This window comes from Sparus aurata, chromosome 14, assembly GCF_900880675.1.
Source record: "Sparus aurata chromosome 14, fSpaAur1.1, whole genome shotgun sequence".
In the NCBI taxonomy this organism is placed as follows: domain Eukaryota; kingdom Metazoa; phylum Chordata; class Actinopteri; order Spariformes; family Sparidae; genus Sparus; species Sparus aurata.
Window position 1 is genome coordinate 8,867,440 of NC_044200.1, and position 27,357 is coordinate 8,894,796.

At 43.0% G+C, this 27,357-nt stretch overlaps 1 protein-coding gene across 2 annotated transcripts in view; it reads left to right on the forward strand.

The window, feature by feature from the left end:
- Positions 1-5,516: 5,516 nt before the first annotated feature.
- The window catches only part of syn3 (synapsin III), a 123,624-nt gene continuing 101,783 nt past the window's right edge, over positions 5,517-27,357 (forward strand). For both annotated transcript variants that reach the window (XM_030439203.1, XM_030439204.1), the window contains exons 1-2: positions 5,517-5,678; positions 20,745-21,229. In XM_030439203.1, the coding sequence (XP_030295063.1) occupies positions 20,805-21,229 (425 nt within the window). In that variant the 5' untranslated portion in view covers positions 5,517-5,678; positions 20,745-20,804. The remainder of the gene's footprint in view (positions 5,679-20,744; positions 21,230-27,357) is intronic.

A 27,357-nucleotide genomic window follows, 5' to 3' on the forward strand; every position in this document is an offset into this window, starting at 1 on the left:
CTCTGTGTTATTTTCCAGTTTGTGTTATATGGCCGTGTTTGTTACTGCTGGAGCTGCAGCTCTCTGTCTTCCTCCGGCTGTCTCATAAGTGAATTGAAAGCGCCACCAGCGGTCGGGTCGGGCCTCTTAGTGAAATGAGGCAGGACATGAAAAATGATCAATATGGCTGCCGGTGCTTCCTGTGACATTAGACATTAGGCTGCAAATCACCCCCCCCCTTCTCCCCTCGACACACACACACACACACACACACAAGCAGCCGCCTCCTGTTGTGTTTCCTGACAAACTGCAGCATGAATGTGAATGTGTTTGCATTTTAAGATGAGATTTGACTCTACTCACACTCCCTTTTTGTTATTAAGTCACTTCACACGCAAAACATTCCATTGATTTACACAAAGGGGGGCACTGATTCTCACGAGATCTGTGACTACTTATGTTGCGCCATCTCCGATGTTGGGACTTGTAATGATTTACAACACGAATACGAAGACATGAATTTGTTCGGAAGGATAAGACATTGCTCCATCTTGTGTTGAGATGTATACATACAACCTACTCTAGACGAAACCATGGGAATTCCTTGTGGAATGTGACTACAGTAGCATGGAAAATAGCCACATGGGACTGATTTAATGGCAGGGAATACGGTACGAGGGTTATTTACGGCGGCTCTGACCAAGACTCTGACTCCATGGACAAGGCACGTTTAAGGCGGGTCGGTGTCGGGTTCTGAACCCGGCAAGAAAACCACCTGTGTACTGTGTTCCCTGTTGTCAAACTGACCTTATTAGGTGTTTGTACTTCATGCAATCAAGTATCCTTTCAAAATAAGTGTGTTGTTGTTTGAGATTTATTACTGGTCACCTAATATGACACAAGAACCGGTGGATTCTTGGTCAGGCTGTGTCCTCGAGCAAGGATCTTAAGTCCCAAACCGCTTCAGTGCTCAGCGGCCGGCACATCAGGCTAATTTACTGAGCAGCTTCCAGGTGTGGATGTGTAACTGTTTGAATGTGCTCAGGGTCGCTCGCAGTGAAACCCTCCTGGATTAAACGAGAACAATTACTTCCCGTTGATGTAGCTGTGCAGGGGAAAAAAAAACCCCAGCCCTGATGGTACAGTAGATTACCAAAAGACAATTCCCAGGGAGAAAATGGATTGGGTTGTCACTACTGCTGCATCCATTTCCCTACCCTCGCGCTTCATTATGCGCATGCTGCCCATTAAGACGGAGCTGTCCTATGGGAGATGCAGCTGTGCTCTGTAGGATGCAACAGCCCACTCTGTGACAGTAATCCACTGACATTAACCAGCCTGGCAGCCACTTCCTGTTTGATGTGTGCCAGGGGTGGCTGCTGTGTCCTGCCTTGGTTCTTGTTTCCTGGTAGACTGAACAGATCCACCAGATCCGCTCAGCGAGGGGAGGGGGGGGCTTCCAGTTCTTAGCATATTGGAAAAAATTCTGGTTTTCCTTCGTTGCAAGGGGCTCATGAATTAAATATGACCCTTCTCCCTTTGTTTGTGCTCACCCCTCTTGGTGTTCGTGGCGTTTATGTTTCTGCTGAGTCACGGTGGTTTAGCTCCAACTGTTGGAGGAATGCTATAGTGGCAGAACCCCGGGGCGGGTGGAAGTGAGTCAGAGATTTATTTTGGCTGATAGCAGAAGTTTTTGTTGAGTTTTCTGAAAATGTTTCACTTGAATAACGGCTGCAATCAGCAGATCTGCTGCACAGTGTGCGCAGCCTCGATGGATCAGTACTGCGCCTGGTGATCAGCTAATTATCAAAGGTGTGGTAAATCTGCCCCGGCCTGTCCTCAAAGGTGCCCCATGCAGCATGTCAACCTCACTTTTTACACGAATTTTCCATCGGGGTTACAGGATGGGAATGCGCTGAACAGCTTAGCGAAACAGGAGGAGTTACTTGTAATTACTTGTGTATGGCTGTATTAGGGAATTAGCCTGTTGATGTTGTTTTGGCCTGTCCAGGAGTAGCATTGTCAGTCAGGCCACCACTACGGTTCAGACCGAAATATCTCAACCTGGAGCCTATAGATCTGAAAAAAAGGAAGCTGATGCAGAGGTTTCTTAAACCTGCATTCTTTCTAATGGCCAGCAGGGGGCAATTTCACTGGTTTCAAAAAGAAATCCGATTGCATGTGATCGTATGAGCAAATAGCTCTACCTCTCGCTCAATTCCTTACCTCAGTAAACAGGTTCCTGATGAGTTGATGGTCTCAACCACTGGTTTCGAGTCTTCTTCAGTACTGGATGGTGTTTATTCTGGCCATTATGGCCCCCCTCAAGTTACAAATTGACAAGACAGATGTGTCAGTGCTTTGCTACCGTGCTCAAGTTCAAGCAAATGTCAAATGAAGCATGCTAACAAACTAAATTAATGGAGGTGAAGATGGGAAACTTTTTTAACCTAAACATCAGCATGTCAGCATTGTCATTGTGAGCACACTATACTCTAAAGTTCTGCGTGTCTTGTATACTGCCTGGGAGGGTAAATGAGTCATCAGGGTGCCTTTCCTTGTGTTGCTTTTGCACTTTTTCGTGTTTTTTTTATTTTTAGTGCAGTCTTTTAAAGATCCTACTATGACTTCTACTATTATATATTGTACCTCTTGTGATAAAATATGCCATTTAAGTAAAAGCATCCTGTCTTGAGTTCCCTGAATCAGCACAGGAAACGACTAGGATAATGGGAAATATGGCCTTAATGTAATATGGCTAAATATGAGCTGTAACCTCATCTTAGTTTCTATTTTGGAGGCAGCTGCTCCATCCAGATGTGTCTTGCCATGAAGGGATAACAACATTTGTACTGCACTTTTGGGTGCAGCCTGTTCTTCTGTTCATATCTCTCTTTTTTTTTTAACACGAAGCCTGAACTCAAACCATGCAGCTACTATGGTTGCCTCTGCTTCATATATTTGCCCATGAATATCCAACTTAATGCTGATGAAGGTGTATACTGTTGGGTTACATTTAATTTCGGAATTAATTAGTCGCCGTCACGGCATCTGTGAATGTGCCGCTTGCCTCCATAGGGCTGGAAGCTGGACCACAGCTTTTCATTACAGTGTAATTAGCTCCGACACAGTCCTGGGATTTGTTCATTCAGTCACACAGTTATCCACAAATTAATTAAAGTTTTCTTAATCCAGCTTTGTGCTTATGATCCTGTTGTCCAATGCATTGGCTGGAGACTGCAGTGTCATAATTAGGCTTTGCGTGTTTTCATTATTATTCAGACATAAGACACCGACTGAACTCCTGAAATGAAACATATCATACATTTTATTTATTTTTTTTTTTCATATAAATGACCCAAATGATCTGCACCTTTACGATATCAGAGTAGTGTTTTTTCGGGCACCAACTCTCAGCAAACAGATAGGAACAACTCAGCGTCTGCGGACTAAAAGAGATTAATGGTGTTGTTATTACATCAGTGACAGCTGTGGGTTGACATGTTCCCCCTCGCGCCAGAGTGCCATCATCAAATATTTATCCCCGCTGTTATGATACATATATCTCAATCATAAAACCTTCCCGCAATGTTTTGTTCGTTAATTATTTTGTCATAAAAGTAGCTGTGGATCATGGTGGAAGGCGAGGACCAAAGGGATACTCAGATGCCATTTGAAGTCACTTGGGGGTCAATGTGGCAGAATTAATCGCAAACCATTTCTTTTTAACAGACATGGAGCAACATTAGCTTTTTAGAATTAAGCTGAAGAACATAGGTCCATTCTCTTTTTAGCTCTTGTTTGGTTTCCAACTACTCCAGACAGAAACATCTGGTTCTTCAGTAGCTAAATGCCCCATTATGTTCACCAGCTAGTTGCTAACTAGCTGTTTGGCCAAACAGTGTTTGATTTAGAGCCTTTTATCTACAAGCAACCTGATATTTTCTCATTTTTTTATTTAATTATGAGAATTGTATGTTTTTTCCACCTGTTCCAAATTTGTATAAGATACAAAAGAAATATACCTAAGACAAAGGAATGGGTAACAGGTAATTGTTTTCCAGTGGTAAAATTAAAGTCGTGGGATCATTATTGTGGCAATTTGCTAATCTTTTTTTAAATAAAAGGTACAATATGTATACATTTTAGTTGAAAACATTCAAAATTATAAATATGACACATAATAGTTTTGACATTATGACATCTCGGGCTGTGGAGATACATTAGCTGAAGTTAGCATGCCAACCAGCTAGCACCGACCTGTCCAAAGCTCCCTTGCTATTAGGGCTGGGTATCACCAGGTACCTCGTGATACGATACTATCTTGATATTTTGTCCACGATAATGATAATATCATGATACAGCGATTCTGCGATAATCGATAAATTGCAAGAAATTTCATCCACGATACATCACGATATCTGTGTCACTGAAGAAATTCTGAATTTATTGACTGCACTGAATCCATTTCACAGGAATTACAAAACATTGTCAATCAATTTCACATGAATGACAGCCAAGTAAAGTGTATACTGCACAGTGGCTCTTCTTAACACACACACTGACCGCAACTTAAATATGATTAAATATCGATATTTGGCACCAGTGGATCAATGATGTACCTCAAGACGAAATATTTCGATATATCGTAGTATCGATATTTTGGTACACCCCCACTTCCTATCGGCCTGAAAACCAACATTTCCCCGCTGCTCTGAGCTCACAGTCAGCACCGCTAGCTGTACTGCTAACTGAGCTGAATAGCTAATGGCGGCTAAACTTAGCAGCAGTTAGCTGTTACTCTTGTGATTTGCTGCCCTCGGTTTGTTTTGAGTCTGAGTTCGGCACTTTTACATAAATAATGAAACAGCATTATAAAAGGCGACACGGTGAACGTGTTAGCAAACAGTTCCCAAACAGGAAGACCAACGTTGACATTCATCTTGTGTCGTTTATTGGCCGCCAGATGACTGTTCAATATTCAACTTTGGTCAAGTCATAAGGGAAACAGCTGGCTCATTAGCTGCTCAATGCTTCGTTATATTCACCAGCTAGTTGCTATTATCTGTCAGTTGTGTAGTGCTGGGGGGGGGGTAGCAGGGTCTCATGGATTTGCATTTTAGTTGTGTCGCATACTAATCTAAATGACTAAAATTGCATCATTTATAAGAATAATTGCCAAAAACATTCTTGAAATATACTGTATATTTTAAACACACATGCATGTGAGATAATTATATATAATCTATATATATATATATATATATATATATAAATATATATATATATATATATATAAATATATATATATATATATATATATATATATATAATCTCAAATTTCAGATTATTGTGATGTTTTACTCTTTTTTTCTGCTTCACATGCTTCCTCAATTTCCCTCACGGCCAATGAGATTCATGGACAGACTGCAGTAATGAATTCGCTACACCCCTCACGTTCCCGGCATGCATTGTGGAAAAAGAGAGAGAGAGAGAGAGAGAGAGAGAGAGAGAGAGAGAGAGAGGGGTGGGGGGCTTGGCTGGGAGGCTGAGGAGGACCGTGGACCTGAGCAGCAGAAGAAGAAGAAGAGGAGGAGGAAGAAGAAGAAGAAGAAGCAGCATCATCACAAGAAGAAGAAAAAGAAGAAGAAGAGAAAGAGTCATCTTCCGACACTTGCTCATCACTGACAGCCGCTCAGGTAAATGAATGTGCGCATTTTCTTCTCCCCCAGCATCATTCCCACGTTTTGTCTCCAGCATTTGCCTCCGTGTGTGGGTTTCCTGCTGCCGGCTGTGCTCATTGGACAAATCAGCTGCTTAACACAACGAGGCGAATCTTTTTCCGGGTTTTTTTTTTTTTTTTTCGTGATTATTGCATCCCGGATAAGACGAGGGTTTGAACTGTGAGCGCAGTCAGTGTTTGTGTATTGGTTTTCTCTGTGTGTGTGGCTGATGTGAATGGTTTGACAGCTCGGTATTGTACGTTACTCCAGTGGGCTTGTGCAGGGATTCCCTCAGCCATGTCTCTGCAGCCTCCAGTCCAGTCACTCCTCCGCTCAGCGTTTCAGCAGGGGAGGGAGGAGGTGGTGTTGGTGGGGGGGTGGGGGCGGGGTCCATTTCATGATTGTGACGGGGGGTGGGGGGTATGTGATCATAAAGTCAGTTTACTCGCATTATAAGGTGTGTGTGTTTCCCATTTAGAAATGGGAGTGATGCACAAAAGCCCCTTTAGCCTTCATTAAGCTAATATTATGTCTCTGGACTCTTGAGTGCTTTGCCTGTGAGATCATTTCCAGTTTATATGATTTCCCCTATTTTACAAATTGCCCCCAAACAGAACAACTCATTTTGAATATTTTACATATATAAGATGTGTTCTGTGTATTTAATGGCGCCACCACATGCTGTGAAGATTAAAGTGACAAATTATCACTTTTCAAATGGATATTAGCCACGTTAGTTGACATTTGCCTGTTTCAACACCTAGCTTACTGAGAGAAACATTATTCATTTGGAGTCATGTTTCTGCCCACCTGGCAAATGTGAACACAACATTTTGAACATGCTCAGAACTCTCTTTTGCTATTCAGCAAGAAAGAAAGTTCCATAGAAAAATATCTGGCTATTTAACTTCTAAATGCGCCATTATGTTTGCTAGCTACTTGCTGACTTTGTCTGTTGCTCGCTGCTTTTAGAGCTTTTCCCGCCAAAAAATGCAACCGTGGCTGCCGAAAGCAAAACACTGCGAGAGGTGAATGTGAACGCAAAAGATTAAACTTGCAGCTTGGAACCTCTGAGCAGTCTCCATTTTTTTATGCTAATGTTAGCCACTGTTGCTCTCTGTTAGCGGAGCGGAGAGAGGCAGTGAAATGGAGCTATCGAGAACGTGCATCCTGTTCATCCTGTAGGACTGTTATGGAAAATCCGGCCCGACTCCCTGACAAGGAAATACATAGTCCTGTAGCGTAAAAGGTGGACTATGTAGGAATTGGCATCCTGTTGAATTCATACTCTAAACAAATAGAGGGCAGTATTGCTGCAAATTGTAGCTGCTGTTAGCCTAGCTAGCAGTTTAGAGCGGGAGCTTGGATCACCGAGTAAGTGTTGGTGTTTCCATTGCTAGCACAGGATATTTGGAGCAGGACGGGCTGAAGCTCACTGATTAACATGGTATTTTCAGTATATATCTTTGCAACACAATACATAGTCTATGTATTAAAATTGCATCTTTCATCTAACCCTAACCCTAACAATCGTCTACAGGCTACCGAGAAAGATGGGGACAGTCTAATTTTTCACGTCATCCACTCACGTATGTCAAATACATTTTTTCTAAAGTTGCTATAGCATTCTACAGAGTTCAGGACAGCTGCAGAGTCAAGTGATAATCTCCCTGGATGTGTCACTATGAGCTATTTCTTCAAATATGCTAGGCCTTCAAGTCATTGTTCGACCCATTGTAAACGTAGCGATACTGATTGCAGCCACTTATTTTTACAAGATGGTTGTAAAATTGCCACTTAAAGGTCCAGTGTGTTGGCTCTTAGGGTTGAGGTTGCAGAATGCAACCAACACTAAACCCTTTGCCACATCCTTCCCTGCGGTTATGACGCTAAAAACATGGCGGTGCAACATGGCGGACTCAGTGGAAAAGGACCTGCTCCCACTTAAGATATAAAGGCTCGTCTTATGGTAATAAAACACAACTATTCTTAATTACAATTAACTATACACCAATGAAATCATGATTTTTACTTTTATATTCAGTTTCTGCAAGTAGAGCAACCTAAATCCCACACATTGAAATCCAGTCACCTCTCTGTTAGTGATGGGGTCCTACTTGAAAGTTTACACAGAGTTAGGACAGTTTTTGCTTTTTCATTTTAGAGCCTGCCATTTATCTTTGTTTCTCTGTGCTCTCCTTACTGGATTTAAAGTGAATAGGCTCAGTTGAACAAAGATGATATCTCATTTTTGTTTCACCAACCGAATTTAGTAATATTGGAATCAGAATAGCATGGTTTTGGGGTTCAGCTGAAGTTCCTGAGTGCCTTTTTCAACTCTGACTCTGATTGTTATATATTCATTCATGCCCATTTATGGTCATAGAGAGAAACTTAAACACATGAAACATGGACTTCAATTGTTGTGCACAAACATAGATATTCATTCTATTATCAATTTTTGCTCAAAAATGACCATACCTCCGTATTAAATGGATGCATGTTACCTCTCAGCTCTGAATATTGATGATAATGACGGCATACTGTCAAACAAACACTATGAAATATTTATCAGGCAATCAGGAGGCAGACACAAGTGTTCCCTCCATAACCAGTTATCTGTTTTGTCTCCCAACAGATGCTCCCCAGCATGAAAGGCTGCCTGCAGCCACTAATGATCCCCTCTTTTTTTCTGGTGAAATGATAAATTGCTAAATAACAGTGACCTTTCCGTCCTTAATTAGCCGGCTCGCTGCACCAGACTTTCACTGAGAGGAGTGTCTAGTTTGTTATGGGGAGGGGAGACTCGGATGCAGAAACAGCTGTAGTTATGTCGGGGCTGGTTTGTTTTGAATGGAGCTTTCAATCAATATGCTGCTGATGCTGTTTATATGGAAATGATTCATCAGCTGTCTGTTAGTCATAACTCTGACATGAATGGATGATGTATTGTGTAAAGGAGGGCAATAGTTTTGTTTTGACTTGCTTGAACGCCAACATTGCGTCGTTCAGTTGCTATTTTTCTGGTTTGCGGCGCTTCAGTCCAGTGAAATGTCTGGTTATTTGGCCGGAACAATGAATAACGCTCAGGTGTTTCCTGAGCTGAGACGAGTCGCTCTTGACCCGAAGGTTTCTTGACTTTCGTTTTCGAGTAAACCTAATCTAATCTAGAGAGCAAGAGAAAAGAAAGGCCAGAGTTTGGTTCTCCCTCCTCCCTCCCCGCCTCATCGTCTGTGTGTGGATATTAATGTGGTGTCTGCAGTGAGAAGGGCGGTGAGGTCACTGCGTGGTGACTCGGCTGTGACTCCTCGCCTCACCAGCTCGGTGTCGCTTGCTGCAGACTTTCTCACAGTGAGCTGCGACTGCGGTGTCGCTGAGAGCATCCTGTCACCGCGGTCGTCACAGTTCACAGTTCGGGGGTGACTTTCTCATTCCTGGTGTGTTCTCGGGCAAAGTGCTGAAAGCGGCGAGAGTCTCAGTTTAAGCTCCATTGTTTTTGTAAGTTGATCTGTGTGTGGCCAAGTATTGCAATCAAACTTACTTTACGTCCCCGCCATCCTCTTAATGTCTCGTCTGGCTGCACTTTTCTTGTTTGAAAAGCCCTGTGAAGTAGGGTTTTAAAATAGATGCATTGCTGAAAACATTTCACAGCATGTTTTCGGGCACTGAAATCAACAGCTTAAGTCTAATAGTGTCTCCCAAGCTGGCATTTTACAGGTTTCATGATGGCTGATTAAAACAAGCAGCAGGCCACCACCCACACCAACCCGGCGCCATCTTTGCTGTAGACGTCTCGTCACAGCAGCGGCGACAACACGCGTAAAGGTCAAGACTTGGCTTTGAATCGAAACCAGTAATAACGATTACAAGGTATTGTTCTGTGAGTGCAGTCCACCTCTGAGTAAGATGTGTTTCTCGCTGATTGCATTTGTGGTGAAACCGTTTGGAGAACTGATGCAGAAAAACTCCCTTTCACATTTTCCTTGTTTTATTGTAATGTTTCCCATACCTCCCTGACCAGTTGTGGTGTATTTAAAAATCCTTTCGGTGTGTGTGTGTTATCCAAGCCTGTGTTTAGGTAGCCGGTCTGGCTGCATGTGCACGTTATTCCTGTGAAATTGTAGGCCCACCTTGCGTTTGTAGAGACAAACACCTCCCAAGCAGCACTGTAAAAGTGAGATATATTCACCAGAATATTTTGGCATTTAATTGAAACCATCAAACTTTAATGTCCTAAAGCTCATTGTACCTGATGCTAGCATTAGCAGGATAGCTTACATTACCGTATTTTCCAGACTATAAGTCGCACTTTTTTTCATAGTTTGGCAGGTCCTGCGACTTAATTTAGCATATGTAGCCTCCCAGGTATGTTCTTTATGCTATTGTGTAGCTGAATAACTGTTAATGTGTTACGTTGATATTCCGGACACCTATTAAGCCTGTTGTTCTCTGTGCTATTGTGTAGTTGAATAACTTGCCTTTCCAGATTAAATGTCTGTTCTTGATCTTGGACTTTGTGAAATAAATTTCTAAATATATGCGACTTTTTTATGTTTTTTTCCTTTTCATGATGCATTTTTTGGCTGATGCGACTTGTACTCCGGAGCGACTTATAGAAAATACCTTTCTTGGCTTTAGGTCACTCAGCTGATTGAAGAACACTCCTTACCAAGTGTAAAACGTTACTCGTGTACAGCTGGAAATACAGAGTGTATAGAATAATTTTGCTTCTGAATTAAGGGTGAATTCCAACCAAACCAGAGCTGGTGGTAGTTGGAACGGTGGAAAGACTAGCCAAGATGGGGTCGGTGTGTTGTTGCTGTCGCGTTCCAATGACGTATGTTTTCCAATCAGCTGCAAGGTAAAATTGTTGCGTTTTTCAATGGAGTCTGGTGGCTTTCGGGGGAGCAATATAAAGAGCCGAAGTCACACCCCCTTTTGGAGGACCCCATTGGACCTTGTGTTGGAAAAAAATATGTATGGTAATGAATGGAGAGAGACAAATCATTTTTCGATCTGTTTGAATTGTGGCGTGAACTAAATGGAGATAATTTTCAAGAAAATTGCAGTTTATCATTAAACTAATAAAATGTAAAACTGTAACTGAAACCTTGTAGATCCCGTATATTAGCAGCTCACAAAACTGACAAACTCAGATAAGTCCAAAATAAATATCATTGATTATGAACACGTAATGTTGACTATCAGGTATTTTTTCTAGAGAAATCCCACAGATGGGTTGCTCTATAGAGGAAATAAATAGAAAAAATGACCTAAACACAGTGTGTCACGATCTCTTCCATTTAATGGCACGTGTTGAATATAACTTGGTACACATGTTTAACAAAATGCACACCAGCCTACACTGTACTCGCTGTCCTTTATTTATTTAAGCAGGAGCCTTAATGTTGAGATAAGTAATATATGATGACATGGTGTTGGAACAAAGCTTTTTTTAATGGGATGTTTAGCCTCTTCGTGCACTCCTAGTAGCAACACTAAGGAGGTGGCAGAGTGCTAGACACACCACGATGAGTCATGATGTTACCACCACTGTGCCCTGCAAAGTAAGAGCAGAGTGTTACCGAGTTTGCCTCCTGCACCACATGCACTGTGGGATTATAAGTAAAATAAGGACCGGGTTGCTAAGCGACTGCAGAAACACTGTAGCTAATCTGATGCTGTAAAGCAGACCGTTTTATTGCAAAGTGCAATGAACGTATAGGAATTTGTAGAATGCAGATGCTGGCACCCACTGGAGATGAACAGCAGGAGCGAGGGACAGTGCATAACATCCAACTATCAGCAACATGCACAGCTCTACATGCAGTGTAACAGGAAAGGATTTAACTGGTTTATGCATTCGTGTCAGTGTGTGTCCTGTAAGCCTACAACAGAAATACCAGCGAATAGGAATCCAGGTGGACAAGATACAAAAACTGTACACTAAATATTAAAGATTTGGTTCATATTAATATTTGGAAAAATACTGTAACTTTACAGGAAGTCAGTGCTAAACTAACCAGAAAGTCTAGTATTAGCCAAGTCAAACTCAGAGATTAAAGCACAGTGGTGCCTCGAGCTAAATGCTAACATCAGCAAGCTCACATGTTCACAATGACACAGTATTTACATGCCGATGTTAAGCAGTTTACCGCGTTCCCCATCTTAGTTTAGTGTATTAGCATGCTAACAAGCTAAAGATGATAAAAATGATTTTTTGCCAGTTGGTTGTCAAACACCCTACTATTGGACAACGTTGAAATGAATAGTCAATCAGTCAGTTATTACAGTTCATCCTCAGGGGAGCATAAACCAAATCTCCTAGCATTTCATGGCATATTTTTACCCCAAATCCCCAAATGTCAAATTGGTGAAAAGGTCAGGTAAAATGAGAGGAAAAACCATTAAAAAAAGTCCTCCTGTTGACTATGAATATGCAAAATTTCATTGCTGTCCTTTTCAGTAGTGATCCAGAGGTAGTTAACAGTTGAGACATTTCTTGGAAAAGTGGTCAACTGACAGTCTGACATCATCACCATCCCTGGAGCTGCAACCATGGCCCAAAAACTGTGAAGAAAGTACAGAAAACGTGAGCTTACTCCTGACCACAGCGCAAAAGGAGAAAAACATAATCATTCAGCTTAGATGCATATTTACAAAAATAAGCTCATAGACCGTCAAGGAGGCCTAAACATTACTTAAAGCAATGCAATGAAAGTAATGTCATTAGTTGATTTAAAATCTCGGTAGGCGGATGAATAATTGGCATAATCTCAGATGCTGTGAAGGTGTATCATAGCGAAGTTACAGGAAGGCAAAAGGAAAGACACAACCCAAGGCAGGCGAAACGCAAACACTGTGAAGATTTCATCATTCTCAGAGCCTGCAGCGGGGACGGAGTTACTAAAGAGGCCATGGAAAAAAACAATTTTAGAAAAGGGTCTGAAGAGTGTAGACAGGCGCTGTAAGCCTGTGGCAGTCTACCTGTTAGTTTGTGTTGAGTTATTTTCCGTGGGGATGTTGTTGAGTGAAAAGTGAGATGGTTGTGGAGCGTTTATAGTCAAAGCAAATGGTATAGCAAAAGTAGCTTTCGAGGGGCCTCCACAGCCTGATGGTGCTGCTTAAGGGAGGGATCTGAAGTTATATGTAAGGGCATCATCCCCAGGGGACTACGAATGTTTGTGTCAAATGAAGGGAATCACCAGTTAACCAGCCTGACATCGGTATCGGCCGATATTCACCTCGTTGACTGGCATTAGCTTATAGGCAAGAAGGCTTTCACTGGTCAGCTGTTGTTTTATAAAGAGGATTTCTTTGTTTCCTTGACACTCAAGGGGAATACATTACAACCAATCAAAAATGTAAAAAAAATGATCTAATTTATTGGCCAAATTGTTTTAAACATCAGTATTGGCCTAGAATTCCAATATCGGTGCGTTCCTCATCAAACGTCATTCCAATCTGGTTAAGATATGTCACTCTGGACCTTTTAATTGTTGGACAGACAGATGGACCAACACCCGTGACAGCAGCTCTGACCTGGAGGATTTAACTGTAGCGTGTCGAGAAAGTGATGACCTGTCATGAGCATCCATCGAGTGGAGGGTCCCGCGTGTTCATTACAGTCCCCCAGAATGCCTCAGGGCAGGTTAAACGCCACCTTCCAGCCCACAGTGCGGTCCCTCCGCTCCCCCACCTCTCTTTAAATTAATTCTCCTCACTTCGGCTCCAGACCCTCGGCTCTAACCGGTTACACCCCCGGCCCCCCCAGCTCAGACTGTCATGAATAATAAAGGCCATGTTTGAGTGCTCGTGGTGACACACTGCACAGCAGACACACACTGATCCCTTTAAGCTCATTACAGTTCACCAGTGGTGGACAATCACTGTGTGTGTTATTGTCTCCATGTGGGGTGTGAGGAGGGTTCTTGTAGGAGCCTGGCCAAGGAAGCTGAAGCCAATTATCGTTTTTAGATTAACACAGAAAGGTCATTAAATACTAAACACATGACTGTAAATGGTGTGGAAATGTGTGAGAAAAGGGTTTTTAAAGGGTTTTAGTGAGTAAAATCTCTATTATTCTGTCATAGATTTGAGGTGCTGCTACATTTCAGAGTGTTTTCCGTCTGTGTACCGCCTTCATTTTGCTTTTAATTCAAGTTCCAAGTTGTTTTTGTCTTATATTTGTCATATTGTCACAATGGTAACAGTGTGGCAGTCGTTGGCAAAGAAATTCACGTTCCGAGGCCTCCAGCAATACTCATATATTGTGGGAAATAAAGAAAAATGAAATAAAGAAGGCAGTTCAAGACACTTGACATAAAATAGTGCCTGGTTACACATTTGGGATTGATTTATCATTCATATGAGATTGAGCTACAAAAATGTGTATATATCTAGTTGATTGAAAAAATAATAATTCGCCAACTATTTTATCACATCATCATTTCTGCCATTTGTGGACAAAATGTCAAACATCCGCTTGTTCCAGCTTCATGAATTTGAGAATTTGCTGCATTTTTTTGGTCATTTATCGTAAAAAGGAAAAAAAAAATCTGTGGACTGTTGGTTGGGCAATAAGACAACCTGGTGATGTCAATTTTGGCCCTGGGAAAAATCAGATTTATTGGAAGACTGGTGTACAGTAGAGATCAAATAAATAAACTGCAATGTAGGGCAGGTGTTGGGCATTGATATACTACGTCATGGTTTAACAGCTCGTATGCAGTAGTAAAACAAACAATTAGGCACACTGCGATGTGTGCAAAGCGATATTAACATTCATTAAAGTTGCGTAGAGGTAAAGAGTACAGTAACGAGCTTGAGACTTGAGCAGATTTACCGCCTGCAGGATGAAGCGGTCCCTGAGCCGGGTGGTGCGGGAACACCTGCCAGACGACAGCAGTTGGAACAGTTTGTGCCGCTGGGTGTGGAGGTTCTGCACGGATGGCAGCTCGGCCCCGGTGATGCGTCGGGAAGTTTTCACCGCCCTATGTAGAGCCCTGCAACTGAGGGCGGTGCACCTGCCATATCAGGCAGTGATGCAGCCACTCAGGATACTGTCAATGATGCACCTGTAGGAGCGGCAGAGTGTCTCGGGCTTTCCATTTCGAGCCTGCTCTGTTTGAAGGAAGGAAGAATGTGTCAGAAAATGGCGACTGTTATTTGTTTACTGTCACAAAAGACTTAAGAAAGGAGAATATCATTTGGAGCTAATCACTTTTCGGTACATTGTAAACGACTGATCGATTTAAAGTAGCGATAACAACCCATGCATTGACATCGTGCATTTTGTCTTTTATATTTTCATCATTTTGATCATTGTGACTTTCTAAAGGTTAAGGGATGCCTTCCTGTCTTTTGTTTTGTCCAATCAAAAGTCCAAAACCCAACGACACTCAGCTCACTGTGACATAAGACAAAGAAAATCAGCTGGATCTGCTCCGTTTAATTTAATTAGTTGTCGAAACAGTTTTCTGTCAAATCAATCAACAATTAACTGACAAATGCTTTAAACTTTAATGGGGCTTAATATAACAAAATGCGACAATTTACATGTATTAATCACTTTTTTATTGGCCATATGTGAGCGGATTGTAACGTGACATGAAAAATGAGACCCTCCCCGTCTCTGTCTGCTGCATGCACAGGCCTGTGGACGATCTGTTGGAGTCGTTTAACGCTGCTTGACCGTGGATTTCTTTGTGAGGGACTTTTTCACAGCAGTCCAAACGATGTGACTTTATTGTCATTCTTGAGTGCCTCGTCTCGCTGCCTCCCTCCGCTCCGCTAACAAAAGGCAACAGTAGGGAACATTAGTTTATACTTGGAGTCCGCTAACCATCGGCTTCCTTCGGCTTTAACCTGAACATACACTGAACGATACCTGTTACGGGCTAAGCAAGCCACATGAAAAGAACTGAGTGACCGAGCAAGCCTCAACAAAGACACAATGGACCTAACTAATGACACAACGTAGAGCTATACAGTGACAGGACAAACAACTGAACAGACAGAAGGGTTGAACAAAACATGATAACTTATTCATTAGATAGACATTTAGCGTAATACTCACTGTTATATATATATATAAATATAAACCAAACAACTCTAATTGAAATGTACTAATTACATGGATTTAAATGCAACGTATAAATTACAGATCTTAAAGGATAAATTCACCCGAAAATGAAAATTCTGTTATTACCTTCTCACCCCCAAGTCTGATAGTCCACAAAACATTTCTGGAGCTTCACAGCAAAACAGCATTCTCTTAACAACTGAAGTAGATGGGGACTTGTTTTAAACCATATGTCCGGAAGTTCTCAGATCCCAAATTGATTTGAAAAGACCTGTTTTAAAGCCGTAATGATCAGTTTAGCAGCTGAAGCTAAAATTGTGCGCACAGTGTTTGGGGATGCACAAGCTTGACCATGCATCGAGGGTGTAGGTCTCCATCTGCTTCAGTTGTTTAGGAGAATGCTACAGCGCTGTTTTGCCGATGACCAAACTTCACCCAATTTTCCACCTATTTTTGGGTGAACTTATCCTGTAACACTTGACGATACAACATGCACTAAATGTGCCCATGTTCTCTCGAAATCATGCATGTCAAACATTGATGCAAATAAACCGAAAGTGCTGGTTGTCAGATCATACGAGCATTGCCCGAGTGCCTTTTTTCTTCACATGGTCCACATCTACCACAGCTCCTTGTAAGAATCCAGACAGCAGTGCCACAGTGGTCATCCCCCACTGTGTACCTTCAATATTCCACACCTCCAAAAATAGACACACATGGTCTACATTTTTTACGCAAGCTGTGAGAGGCTGAAACTTTAGGATTACGCAGAAACGCATCTTTCCTCGGGGAGCAATCCCTCGATGTACCTCACACCACTCATCTCATCGCCAGTGTAATCTGGCGCGTTCGCTTTTATTAAAACCGTGTATTAGTCACGATTGCAAAATTTCAAACACTTAAGGTAGCAAACAGGGAGACGGAATAACATGACTGCACGTCCTGATCTAATTAGTCAACAGTTCTAACAGGCTCTGGGTGAGCAAATTCACAGAACAGCCAGGATATGTGATAGATTTGACAGTTTCACAGTCAGGATGCGAAACGCGGAACAACTTGAGAGCAGCCCGAAGGAAGCGCATCTCCGTCTACGACAAGATTTTTAAATATAGAATAAGTAACGCAGACAACACACACCGTGCAGCAGCGGGGGTCCCACAGTCTGCTGTGGTATTATCCTGCTCCTCTCCATCATTACAGAGCAAAGCCTGTGATTACCGCTGGGCGCCACTGTCCTGCTTGACGGCTTCTCTAATATTTCCCCCATGTGCTGCTTGCTGTACCATTCATCAGCCACATCCTCTCTAAGATCCTAAATATGTGGATGACCCAACGGTGTTATTTTTGTGTGTCTCTTTCTATCACTCTTTCTCAAGAAGCTCTCATCAGCCGCGTTTGCCACCAGGTCAGCAGTAACAGAGCAGTGGGATCCCGTGGTTTTCCTCCCAGTGTGGATACATGACGCAGAGAACTGAGAGGCGAAGCCCTTTAAGGATTTAATGGCATCAGATGTGCTCCGGCACAGAGAGAAAGCAGCTTATAGGGTGTTGAGAAAGCGGGGACTGTGCCAGCGGTGTAAAGATAGTGATTTCCAGCAGACGGCTCCTTATCTGTCCAATGAGATCATGTCGTTACAAAGAGGGCTGAGCCGGCAGTCAGCGGCCCTGTGACTGTAATTGCCCCTGCTCGATGTTTGCGTATATTCTGCCTGTTTTCTAGCAATTTTCTGTAATTTGACTTAAGCCCTGCTAGTTTGCTCTTTAAGTGCTTTGTTGTGGTTGACGCATAAGCATGATTCCCAGGGGGAAGCCGCTCCGCTCTGTGATAGGATGGGCTGCTCACCCGCTGGAAGGCATGTTACATCTCCCAGCCTCGTGTTATTCCTCTTGACAACAAGCATCTGCTGTGCTGAAATGCCCCTGGGCAAAATAGCCCAAACTCGAGCATTAACAGTTTTTTTGGGGATAATATTCTTTGTTTTTGTCATCAACAAGTCCATGTAATGATCCTAAATAACAATGAATTGATCCCACTAACAAGTACTGCCTGTGTAGCAAGGCTGATATCATCTTCTGCTTTGACACAGAGCTCCACTGGTGTCCAGAAATTATTAAAACACATTCAGGAGCCAATCTGTGCACTGTGTGAGATATTCCATTATTATCGTTAACATGTACTGTACACTGTTAGTGACGACACACTCAGTAGAGCACCAAATGTTCGTTAATGCACCATATGCCGACAGAATAGGCCCTGATAAATGCATTAATCATTGCTGTTTTAGGGATGTTTGCTAAAACCTACAGTGCCCAGCTGTATAAGGAAATTACTTTTTTTCATAAAATACAGCTATATATTGGTACAGTTTTAAATAAAGCTGCAGAGATTAGTCAAGACAGTCCATATTAGCGATCAGCTGGCAAACAATGTGGAGTTTTTAGCAGGAGTTGGTGGAAACCAAGACAGAGCACAATGTCACAGAGTCAATATTTGACTTAGATTTGCAAAAAGCATGATTGCAAATGATGCTAATGTTGTCTCACTTTATTTAGAATATGGATCAACGTTTTTTTTTTTTTTTTTTTCTCCAGAGCTGATCCCGATTATTAGTAACCGAGTAAACTGATAACTGTAATCGGAGTGGATATACAGTACACTTGCAGTAAAATTAAAAATCTTAGTGTCAAAATTAGGAGGTAGAAAATAGAAACAAAATAAAAATGTAATTACAGTCACTTTGAAGACTCGGATTATTCAGTGTTGACTGGCTCTTACTTGTGACGTGTAACTAATCAGACAGTGTTGTGGGCGGGGCATAGAGTGAGAGCACAGAGCGGTGACCACAGACAGAGAGGGGACGCTGCATCAGAGCAAAAGCAGTGCCGATTTAAATACATTTATTTTATCTGAACACAAAAATCCCCAACACTGATGTTCGGAAAGATGCTGTACATCGATTCTAATATTTTGTCCACCCTCGCTGATGTTTACTATGGGGTCTCTCAAGGGCGGCAGGAGAAAAGGGAATTCCCCCTGTGGCTATCGCAGTACCGCGTTTGGATAAAGAATCGTTATGACACTGCTGCTACAACAGTTTGATGGTGCTTCGGTCTCTGTAGAGCTCGGAGGTCGGGGCTCACACATCTGAGCGCCTCGTCTGCAGATGCTCAGGCAGAAGCTACAACTTTCGCTCTCTAGAAGACTTCCTGATGGGGATTTGTTTGACTACATTAACTTGTCAAGATGAAACATTTGCCCCACATCCTTTTCCTCCTGCCGCGGGGCTTGTTAGACCCTTCCCCCCCCCTTTTAACTACGAGAACACCGCCGCAAACACCGGGCACATCCGCCTGAGACGTGACGCCTCACTAACAAATGCACTTTCATCTCATCCGAGCTCCATTTGCTATGAGAGCGGCCTAATTTTAATCAGGTTTAAGGGTTTCTTCCCCCCTCTGCTGAGGATGCTTGCTTCGTTGCAGTTTGATAGCTAATCTGTTTGAATGTCTTTTCTCTGCCACGCTGGGTTCCATGTGTTATGTAACCGATTCCTTTCTCCCGGGGAGCTCGATCTGCTTCACAAAGAAATGAGCGGTGAATCACTGCTCCCAACTTTGCATCATCACTGCTGTGTCACTGAATTATTTGCCAGCGGTTTCTGTCCCACCGTGCACGGGTAACTTAATCCTATGCAAATCAGGTTTAGCGGATTCATACCCTCGCTGTAGCACCTTTTAATGCAAGCTGTCAATATAACAGCATAGCAGCTTTTGTGGGGCATGAAAGTTTAGAATTCTCTGGGTGTTTGCTTATTAGTGTGAAGCTCAGAACGCAGGAAAACGTGATTGTTTAACAATTTCCATCTCAACGACATTTTTCTAAGATCCTGAAAAATACTGCAGCTCACTGAGCGCTCGTAATGGATTTCTGTGGTTGCTTATGCTATGCTCAGATTATTCCACTCACTTGAGAATCTGTCACAAACAGAGTATTGAGAGATCCATGCATTAATTCGATGTTGGGTCATTAAAGGGACAGAAAAACTGGAGCTGGAAAAAGCTGTGTGGTGCGACTGCAAACAAGGTTGATAAGAGCTGTGAGAGTGGACCAAAAGTCACAGGGCTGAAAATCACAGCAACGAGCTGAAAGAGGCTAAAACGCTCCACAGGCAGTGTTTCCCACACATATGTTTCACTCAGGTTAGGGTTAGGTCTTATCATTTTGTATGCTACTATTATTTGTTTTTTTTTTATCCGTCTGAGAGATAAAACCACATCTGATTAACGAGTGTACTTTTATTGTCCATTTTCAGATTAACTGGAATATTTGAAAAAATATTAATAAAGAAAAATCACCAAACAGTGATTTGGCAGCACCTGTGCAGTAACTCTGAGGACCCCCCACTTCGAAGACCCGTATCAAAATGTATCTAATATTAAATGTAGTGAATCAACTTAAGTCATTTACATGCAACAAATGTACTTAAGCATCAACAGTATAAGTAAAAGTAAAGAATACATGTATTTAAATGTATGTTTACTATATACGATGATTCGACAGATTTTCTGACTGGCCTATGAGATTTGTTATATAGCCTTTGTCTTGTTATCAGTGTTTTATTTAAATCCAGTTACTGATAAAATAAATGTTTTAAAATGTTGCCGCTTTGCTTTGATCCTGCACGTAATAGGAAAAATAACTAGTAACTAAAATTAATAAATAGATGAAGTAGAATATAAAAAGTACAAGATTTGCCTCCAAAATGGAGTGGAGTGGAAGCACAAGTACCTCAAAATTGTATCAGGTAAAGTTCTTGAGTAAATGTATTTAGTTACATTGCATCAATGATAAAAATGATGATGCATGCAGCAGTAAGGTGACTTTTGTTATCATTAAAATAAGCATTGTAAGTCTGGTTGTGAACAGGTCTGTTCTCCCTTCCTCTGCCTCCCTTGCAGGATTTCAGGCATCTGTCCCCCTCACCTCCTCTGGCCTGACTGACCCACCAGCCCACCACCATGAACTACCTCCGCCGGCGCCTGTCAGACAGCAGCTTCGTGGCCAACCTCCCCAACGGCTACATGATGGATCTGCAGAGGCCGACCCCTCCAGGTTCATCCACCTCCTCTCCTGCCTCCCCGGCCACAGAGAGGCGGCAGCCCCCGAGCATCCCGATTCCGACCCAGGGCTCAGGCCCTGGCCCGGCCGCCGGCCCGACTCCTGGCCCGACTCCAGCCCCGACTTCAGGCGCAGGGAGCTTCCTCAGCTCCTTCTCCAGCGTGGTGAAGAGCGCCCAGATGGCCCAGAACGTCGCTGCCGCTGCACACGCCAAGGCGGCCGCGGCAGCTGCCGAGGGGGCCTCAACAGGAAGCAGTCAGCCACCTAAACCTGTCGTACGCAAGCCCAAGATCCTGCTGGTCATCGATGATCAACACACAGACTGGTGAGTGCAAGTTACAAAAACATGTATCTTCACATTTTGCCGCATGTCTTCTCGGGTCTTTCAAATTCCAATTTTACTTTTTGAGCATTGAAGTGACTGATTTGTCTCAAAAAAAGTTCTCAGTCCAGCAGATAACGAAATGAACTGTGAATTATTTGCTTTCCACTGTCTCAGTGCCGAAATTGTTCCAGTTCATTTAGAGTTTAGCTCCCTTGACAAATCCACAGTGAATCATGAAAACCAATGAGCATCTTAGCTCAGTTGCTATCTTTACTGACTGGAAGTAACAACGCTTCAGTTCTGCTACATGAAGCGGAGTATTATCTGGAGAATTCGAGATGACAGCTCGACCTTTGTTTAAGTATGTTTAAACTGCGTAAGCGAACACTTCTTAACATGCCTTATCCCTCGGCTTTGCTCCAGCTCAACCTGTGCGGAATCTTAATTGCATGCAGGAGTAGTCAGTGTGTTGTGTGTTTTTTAATTTCAAGTCATAGAATGAGTAGTTTGTGAGGGACATCAGGTAGTTTACATGCTGTGAGTTTGATCAGGAGATTGATAACCCTGTTGTGTGTGTGTGTGTGTGTGTGTGGAGCTTGAGACAGGCGGCTGTCAGCTTAACATAAAGATATGGAAGCATGGAAAGAAAAGCCTGTTAACACTTTAAAAGATCACTGGGTAACACATTCTCTATTTAAGCCAAACACAAACAGAAACTCACATTTTTGTGGGGAGTGAGGCGCTTATATATCCCTGATGAAATGCTGCATTCACCTAAACACAAGTGTTAGAGGTGGCAGGTTGTTGTTCATCGTGTAGTTTACAGCCAAGCGGCAACCTCCAGGGAAAAAACTGAGTGAATACCTACAGACCTCCATATTTAAAAAGCCATAATTTACAAAAGAAATAAGCATGTTTCAAGCCTGTTACGAAAAAATGGTTTTGAGCTCGATGGCTAATTTCTCTGTTTATGACAACTGTGTAAGGGATGAATGTCGATATAGATCCCCTGCTTAAATCATCAATCAAGTTCATGTTACGCATACATTAAGCTAGGGTTGGTTAATTATACTGGATGCATTTCAATCAATAATTCAAATGCTCTGGAAAAAAAAAAAAAAAAAATCCACTGACTGTGGCTGTTGCAGGTCGCTAATGAGACAAAGTTTTCTATCAACGTTTTAACTTGAGAGTGGCACACATGAGCGGCAGAAACTGTTGAATGTAGCAAACTAGCCGCTAACGCGTCTCCCTGTGGCCCGGCGAGAGCTACGAGGAAGTCGTGTCGCATAGCCTGGAAGTGTGCGCTCGTGTGTCTTAAGAGGAGTGCCTCTGGAACGAATCACCGAAAAAGAGAAGAGCAGGTGGGATTCTTTCGGTTTAAATTCTTCTCAAAATTTAGCTCCCTCCTCCTTTTTGTTTCTACTATCTTGTCAGCCCCAGCTTTAAGGGCATGGGCACTTTGATTGACAGCTTGCCACCAGGCTTCATTCAGACTGCTTAGCTCTGACACGTTCCAGCTTCTTTTGGCCATTTATTGATGAGCCAGGAGTTGTTTGGAGCCGGGCACTGCCAAGAAGAGGTTCAAAATTAAACCTGTGGGTGATATCACAGAGACTAGGTCCATGTTTTATAGGGTAAATCCCCCTACGACCTTGAATAGCTGTTTTTTTTACTTTTCTGTTAATGTATTCTTTAACTTTCGATGGAGCCAGACTGGCTGTTAGCCTTGTTTTCAGCCTTTCTGCTTAGTTTAGCTAACCACCTCCGTGCTCCAGCTCCATGCCCGTGGTATCCATCTTCTCCTGCAGAAAGCATGTTGGTTAATTTCCAACATAATTTGGGGGTAAATAATCAGTGTCAGTAAGCTAGTAGCATTTAAAATCTCCTGGCATTTTAAGAAAAAATTGTGGCTTAGGTGGGAAAAGTATGTTCTTCGCCAACCTTTTACCTTAAATCAAAAACATTCCTCCACTTCAGTTTTGAAAGGAGTGAGACATGTTATTGTCTCTTACGTCCTTGGCGCATGCAGGATGATACCATGTCTTTCTGCGTGGGAATAAAAATAGTCATGGTAACAAGAGGAAGGTCCTTTGCTCCGGAGATGACAGACAAACAAATTACCTTTAATAAGGAGAGATGGGTTCATCTTTCAGCGGCGGCACATACGTGCACGTCAGCGGCCGTCCTCTGCTGCAAAGCGTGGAGGAATCGATTACCAGAGCTGCAGTCAAGAACGCGCAGCAGCCAGTTCATCATGTTTGTCTGACTGAATCAATAAGACACTCTTCCATTTCATAGACTGTTATTCTGCTGCCCCGAAATCCGCTCGTAAATCAGCCCCAGTGAAGCCGTTATTAGCTATTTTCAGCCCTTTGAATTCATCTACACAATTAGCTGGGATCATTATGTGCCAAAGCCTGTATCTGAGGCTCGGCGGGGAAAATCACGGCGGGGTCCAAAAAATGATCACTAAATTAAAGCGCCCCGCTGACAGCCCTGTCAAAAGCACCGGGATTGAGCTCAATATTCCGAGAAGGCGGGCGGCCTCTTTTTTTTTTCTTTAATCCGGCTGGTTTAAATCCCAAAAGGGCCCGCTCCTCTTCACACCCCGGTGTTTCTGAAATGAGTCGTCAGAGGATCATCCGCCCTCTGAGGGGTCCAGGCTCAGTCTGACTCTCTGAGGGACCACGCTCACTCTTGAGAGGACAGCAGGGGATTCTGTTCACCTAAACAAGCTCAGTTACTTCATTATAACTTATGACTTTATTGTCATCTCAAAGGCTAACGTTTGTGGTACCAAACCTGTAATGTGCTTTATATTTTCTTGTCATCCTGTAGTATCTAGGAGAATTACTTTTTTTTCCTTTTAATGTGGATGCACAGTTGTAGATGTGCGACATCCCAGCATGCACTTGGTCGATTTTACGTCTCAGCCATCAGAGACATAACCCTCTGTTTTTCATCTAAGACAGGATTCTAGAAAACACCCGCCTCCCCACTCTGTTTATAGTCATTACATATTTCTTTCTTTCCAGTACTTGTTTACAACCTACAGAACACTCGACAGGAATATAGAGGTGTTATTCACGCGTGATCGTTGCTTTTGCGCTGAATAGATTTCATATACTCCGTTTGTTCAGCTTCGTTGTCCTTGTTTCTTAGCTGTAATGTCTGCAGCGCATTGACAGCAATGAACACACATCTGTACACATACTTAGTCAGTAAACAGCTGATTCTTAAAGCCTACAAACCTTCTAAACGGATGATATGAATGTAGATTTTTCTGAATGCAAATCAAATGACAGGTGACAGATTTTTTCAATAGATGTGACCACTGAGTGACCAAATTCACAGGAGCTTTAAAAACCTGCGATTAAAGGAACAATACACATGAAATCATCCTTGCAGCATGTATTTTTTCTGCCTTTATTGAACAGTAGATGTATAATTGTATAATTTAGTGCCTTACTCCAAGAAAGCTATATTATATGTTAGTATCTATACACATTTTTTTTTTTTAATTTCTTTGATTCATAACGCAGCCTGTTACTTTCCGGCCACCGTGCGGCACTGTGATTTAACTCCCTCCTGCTCCACAGTGGAACGCTCGTCAGTTCCCCCCCCCCCTTGCTATGATATTTCTTTTTGGAGTGAAGGGCTTTGGCCAGCAGAGGGTGATGTGTGATAGCCTCTGAGGTTCATATCAAACACTCTGCCTCTGCTGCTGGAACAGTCAACGCTGTAAACAAAAGCAGCTCTACAGTCGATCTCACACCAGGCTGATACAAGGTTTCCCTTTGTAACGAGGCCCCCCCGGGGAGTTGGAGAGACAGGTGAATGCCAGTTTCCTTCTAATAACAATGTGAAGTTAGTCACTGTAGTTTGACTCACACACCAACAGGATCAGTAGCGGCGTCAGTGGCTCAGCTAATGCAGTTGAGGTACTTCAACCTCCTCTGAGTCATGATCCAGTCAAATCTGAACACACTTGACACGAGACACATACTTGTGGACACGTTCTGTAATCGTAATCACGTATAGATATCCATTCATCTTGTTATAAGTAATAGAATCTTCTTTTTCAGTAGAGAACTTGCCCGGCACGATGTAAACAAATATATACGGGCAAAGTTGTCTCAATTTTGCCTTCCAGCATCTCCACAAGTGGAAAGATGAGCGAGCAGCAATCATCACAGCTGACTGTGTCGATGAGGCAAACACTCTCTAGAAACATGCTACGTCACCGACAACATTAGAGGAAACTCGCCGTCTCTTTACTGCCGCACAGAGAACAGGTTTGGTTTGAGTAAACGGAGGAACACGTCAAACACTTAAAGTAAATGTCTCCTTGCAGCAGCGTAAAAGAAGCCTGTTTGTTCTGCCTTATCCCCCAGATCTGCTCCTCTCTGCGCTGGATTGTATCCAAAGTATCCACTGATAAATAATAACTGTGACTGTGTGCTGTTCAAATATAAGAGAGCAACGGCTCTGAAGTCAGAATTCTTCATTTCTGCGCTCCTTTTCAGAAAGCGACTCTAAATCGGAAGACCTTTCTCTGGGTTTTCGTTAGAGGCTTACAGTAGACATGTCATCGAGTGTCGGAGGCCACTTCAGAAGCAGCAGCTCAACAGTTAAACCACGACCCCCCCCCCCCCCCCCCCCCGAGACAAGTACACCTCGTAAAAGCAACCAAATATTTGCCCGCTGCTTTGGCAACGTGTCGGTGTCACGGTGTTGGCTTTTTCTGTCACACTGTTTGCTTTAAGGACAATTGGGAAACCTGTTTTTAGCGTCCTGTTGTTGATTTGTACAACACGAGGAAACAGGAATAATGTGTGCCGCCTTGCTCTCGAAATCTCTGTGCTGTCAAGATAAAACGCTACGACCACACCGGCCAGATTTCTAATTTACTCCGACGGCCCCGCGGCGATTCCAGATGTAATCTTGTTTTTATTTTTCAAGGCACCATGTGGTGTTCCTCGAGTCTCCCGGCAGCCTCCCTCTAAATATATGCGTTTTGATTTTCATGCATTTCCACAAAATCGGCGCCGATCTTATCCCAGACGTGGTCACTGGTTTAACTGGGGGCCAGCAGAACTGTTTTATCTGGAGGAGGAACTGAGACAGACGGCGGATTAACGAACTGGTTCTGGTTCTATTATGATTGTCGGTCTGCAGGTTGGTTTGTTGTTTCTTGGCCAAAGATGAATTGTCGCTGTATGAATAAACTATGGCTGTTTCCAGTGCCTTGGAAAACAAAATTAGTTTGGGTGCTGTGATGCAGGACACGTTACTCGTCAGATACTCGCGCAGTCTTTTTGAACCGTCCTGACTTGAAGGTACCACAGTGGAAGGCCAGGGGTGTCCGTCCATCCATCGCTCCCTGCCTCGGGGGTTGAATTTCCTCTTGGGCATTCCAGCGGAGAGGCTGAGGTCTCTGAGGAAACGCTGCTCCGTCCTGACAGGCTTGGCCTCCAGCAATGACTGATGCACAATAGCAGTACACAACACCGAGGCAAAGTCTCCGAGAGCATCACCGCCACCACCGACAATCCCTCCTTTTCTTTCCCCCGTGCCCCTCTCCCTCTCTCTCTCTCCATCTCTCTCTCTCTCAGGCTGACACGTAAGACATTTTGCCAAGAAGCTGTCGGTCTGTTTGCACTGTGCTCTGAACGATATGAGCATCTGATTGCTCAATTGAGCCCACTCTGGAGAAACTGTTTACCGCTTCGTGTACGTAGCAGGGTACTATGAGATCCTCTTTTTTTTTTTTTTTTTTCCTTTCGCTCGGAGCAATATGACAAGGGTTTTTTAAATTCATCACTTGTCTGAAGAGAAAGCAGGGAGCCCACACACCGCCGAACATCTCGGAGAGTGAAAAGAAGCAAAACATGTTCTCGGGGCTTTTGTCAGTTGATGCTGTACTGTTTGAAAAAGTGCTTACAAGTTAAAGGCAGTAATGTACCTCGCCCCATTATCTCTAGTCTGACATCCCAGACATTCATTGCACTGCTGCAACGTTGACCTGAAAGGTAGATGCAGATGTTGCGTTGTTCCAGGAGTTAAACGTTTCCTAATTGACTACATGCAAAAACAATAACCTATCGCTGAAAACTTACACTCGC